This window comes from Rhagoletis pomonella, unplaced genomic scaffold (assembly GCF_013731165.1).
Source record: "Rhagoletis pomonella isolate Grant_MI unplaced genomic scaffold, Rhpom_1.0 Rhpom_scaffold_00006, whole genome shotgun sequence".
In the NCBI taxonomy this organism is placed as follows: Eukaryota; Metazoa; Arthropoda; class Insecta; order Diptera; family Tephritidae; genus Rhagoletis; species Rhagoletis pomonella.
This window is the reverse complement of record NW_023458560.1, coordinates 361,990-365,858: the sequence shown is the minus strand read 5'-3', so window position 1 is coordinate 365,858 and position 3,869 is coordinate 361,990. Positions and strand designations below refer to the sequence as shown.

Sequence of the window (3,869 nt, the reverse complement as noted above, 5' to 3'; positions counted from 1 at the left end):
CGTCGAAAACCGAGTGTGCACCGAAATTAATTTTGGTGTCCTTTAAAAACACCAAAATTGTAGATAGCTAATTCCTGAATAATATTTACCAGGATTCGACGATTTTTTTTTGCGAATTTCTGGGAAACCGAGTGTGCACCGAATTTAATTTTGTTATCCTTTAAAAACACCAAAATAGTACCCAATTCCTGAATAATATTTACCAGAGTTTGACGGTATTTAGTGGGTGCGTCAGCTGGCGTGATGTCACGCCGGCAAATATGTGTTTTGGGTCAGCGTGACGTCGAAAACCGAGTGTGCACCGAAATTAATTTTGGTGTCCTTTAAAGACACCTAAATTGTAGATTCCTAATTCCTGAATAATATTTACCAGGGTTCGATGTTTTTTTGCGAATTTCTGGGAAACCGAGTGTGCACCAAATTTAATTTTGGTGTCCTTTAAAAACAACCAAAATGGTACCTAATTCCTGAGTAATATTTACCAGAGTTCGACGATATTTATTGGGTGCGTTAGCTGGCGTGACGTCACGCGACCTAAAAAACATTTTCGCGAATTTCTGGGTAACCGAGTATGCTTTTACTATTTTCTCGGAAACCGTGTGAGTACTTAAATTAATTTTATAGGCCCTAAATAACACCTAAATAGTACTAAATTCCTGAAAATTTTTTATCAGTTTCTGGAGAAGCGGCTCAGCTAGCGTGACGGACGTCGATGTTTTGTAGAAATCCGAAAATGTTTTTCCCTGTGTTCACATAAAACCGCGGGAAAAAGAGGATCAGGTATAAAAACTATAGGGCTACGACGTGGCTTCTATATATGTTTAATCAATTACTCACCTTAAGCGAGTTGACAACTTGTGCTTCATTCCTTTCCTGCAAACCAGTTACTAACTGCATCTGTGTTAGATTTCTTAACTTTTGTCGTGAAGTTATTACTTCTGACCGCGCATTTTGAACAAATTCAATTTTCTTCAAATCTTCATCATCTACCAGTTGCGCCAGTTCATAGTGTATCTCTGCTTGTTTAAGAACATCCCTTGTTGAGCGTAACTTCGCAGTCAATGATAGTAATGTTCCAGCTGAGCGAAGCAAATGCGACAACTCATGTAAATGTCCCAGAACACGCGTTTGGTTATCAACCTGCTGATATTGGGTATCGATTTGTGTCTTAAGTTTGTGCCCAGCCGTACGGATTTGTTCTACATCACTTGCCAAGTTGTTGAGTGCAACATCAAACCGGCCAGCGTGTGTTGCTTGCTGCAATAAGGCACCATGCTTCTCGCGGACCTGCTGATGTAGATCGTCGTTCACATTTTGAAGGCGTTTTGATAGTTCTTGAATTTGTTCCTGAATTGTCGCGTTGGCATCAACTTTGGTTATTGCATCGTTTTCCAATTCTAAATCAACCCTGCATGTAGAAAAATAAGGACTACTTGTTACAGGAAATACTATTAGTAATTTCTAGCTTACATCGGAATTTTTACTTATAATTTCCAAAAAGATATAGATTCTCACATAAAGTAATCAAATCTAATCAAATGCAAGTAAAAAGTAAATAACAAAAACTTATGTAAAAAGTTGCCAGGTGAATGAAATATATAGTAGAACTGCAAAAACATCGGGCACTATCGATAGTTTCGATGTTTTAACTTTTTTTTAAAACATCGATGTTTTGGAACACATCAAGATAACCCAGCAAGAACGACCTAACGCATTCTCCAATACACTTACAAAATTGTCAATAAAAACCAACACATTTGCATATTAGGAGCGTTCCTTATCTCCCAGAAATAGTCAGAAAAAGTCCGAAGTAGTCAGATTTAGTCCAAAAAGCGTTCCGTAACTCGGAAATGACAGCGAAAATGAGAGAGCAACAATCAGTGAGAGTGACTCTCATTAGTCCGAAGTAGTCAGATTTAGTCAGAAGAATTTTTTCTGGCAAAATCCTGAAAAGTGTCAAACTCAACTGAATTTAAATTAACGGAAATTAAAGAATACGCAAAAAGTGAGAATAATCTAAAAAGTAAAAAAGTGAATTGAAATTGGAAGGAGGCAAAAAATAATTGATATAGTAAGTGTTTATTGTGCTTGTGCTTGTGTGAATGTGTTTTGTACATACATTTCCATTCTTATTTGACGTTAGCTTTGTTGTTGCCATTCTTTGGACTAAAAATTTGGTTTTTTGCGTTCCTTTACTTTTCCTGTTATTCTCTTTTAGTGAGCGCATTTTGCTTACGCTCTGGCATTTTGACACTTTTCAGATTTTAGTCCAAAAAGATAAGGAATGAACCTATTAGCGATATCCATATGCCATTCTTTGCGTTATATAACACGTTATTAATCGCATAATAATATTTGATTGAAAAGAGACAACTACATATAGTATAATATAATAGCGATTTCCATGTGAAAGAAAGAGAAAACTACTCACACTTGAAACGATTATGCGTTAGATTTCTCCAGGAGCCCTATGTAAAATGATGCAAAGTTTTTGAATTTCTCACACAAACTTTTTGTAGCACTAGGCGTATATAACGCATTAGTTAACAGATAGGGTGGGAACATTTTAGAATGGTGACCCCCGAGTACGGAATTATGGAAAATAGGGGGGGCTAGAGGGGGTTCTAAAGGGGGTATATGTAAAGTTTTAAAACGCGGAACCATATAGTTTTTAAGTAATTTGTTATTAAAGTTTGTGATTTTCACCAACTTATAATGCACTTTCCACCAAATTTACACGTTACTTACACTCAATATATGCGCAGTAAGAGTGTGCACGTTCAAACAAATAAATACTTTAAGTATATTACAGAGTTTTTATCAAAAATTGATTGTTGTTTAATTTTATGAGAGTACATGCAGAATATGTGCAAATGTCAGCAGGACTGTGTTGCCATAGCTAAAAAACCAAGAGTGGAAAGCAAGACCAAAAGAAAATACGATTAAAAGGAAAATACGATAAGGTTATTTTGTTCAGATTAAAATAAATAGTAGGGGGATCAGGGGCTGAACACCTTTCAGCGAAGGCGGCCTTCGGCCGCGCTTAGGGATTATAACCCTCACAACGTAGAATTCTTCTTTCTCTGTTGCCAAAGAAAAGGGGCCGAACACATTTTGCATAGAACTCCTTTCTGCGTAGGCGGCTTTCGGCCGCGCTTAGGGATTATAACCCTTACTACGTAGAATTCTCCTTTCTGTGTTGCCGGAAGAGGGGAATATGGCCCCAAGCATGGGCGTAGTCAGGTAGGGGCAGGGGGTGCTCCAGCCCCCCCTGACTTTAAAAATTTCCTTATATATATATAAAATAGTACCCTGAAATGCCAGCTTAATAGGGTCGAGCCCTCGCCCCCCCTAAATTTCATTCTGGCTACGCCGATGGCCCCAAGCCCCCTACTATTTATTTTTATCTGAACAAAAGAACCTTTCGTATTTTCCTTTTAATCGTATTTTCTTTTGGTCTTGCTTTCCACTCGTTTTGTTAGATATGGCAACACTGTCCTGCTGCCATTTGCACATATTCTGGATGTACTCTCATAAAATTAAATAACAATCAATTTTTGATAAAAAAGCTGTAATATACTAAGAGTATTCATTTGTTCGAACGTGCACACTCTAACTGCGCATATATTGGGTGTAAATAACCTGCAAATTTAGTGGAAAGTGCATTATATATTGTAAAATAGTGCCATACAAGTTGGTTAAAATTACAAACTTTAATAACAAATTCCTTAAAAAGTATAAGGTTGCGCGCTTTGAAACTTCATACAGGGAACTATTAGACCACCTCCCATATTTTCCACAATGCTGTACTCCTGAGTTACCAATCTAAAGCCCACAAACAAAAAATGCAGACCGATAGTACTTTTTAC

General features: G+C 37.2%; 1 protein-coding gene across 1 annotated transcript in view; it reads right to left on the bottom strand.

Annotated features, from left to right (window-relative positions):
- Window positions 1-1,652, bottom strand: part of LOC118740297 (conserved oligomeric Golgi complex subunit 5) — a 98,277-nt gene extending 96,625 nt beyond the window's left edge. Inside the window, exons 1-2 of the mRNA XM_036471773.1 lie at window positions 1,471-1,652; window positions 838-1,408 (exon numbers count right to left, since the gene is read on the bottom strand). Coding sequence (XP_036327666.1) covers window positions 838-1,408; window positions 1,471-1,472 — 573 coding nt within the window. The 5' untranslated portion in view covers window positions 1,473-1,652. The remainder of the gene's footprint in view (window positions 1-837; window positions 1,409-1,470) is intronic.
- Between the last annotated feature and the right edge of the window lie 2,217 nt (window positions 1,653-3,869).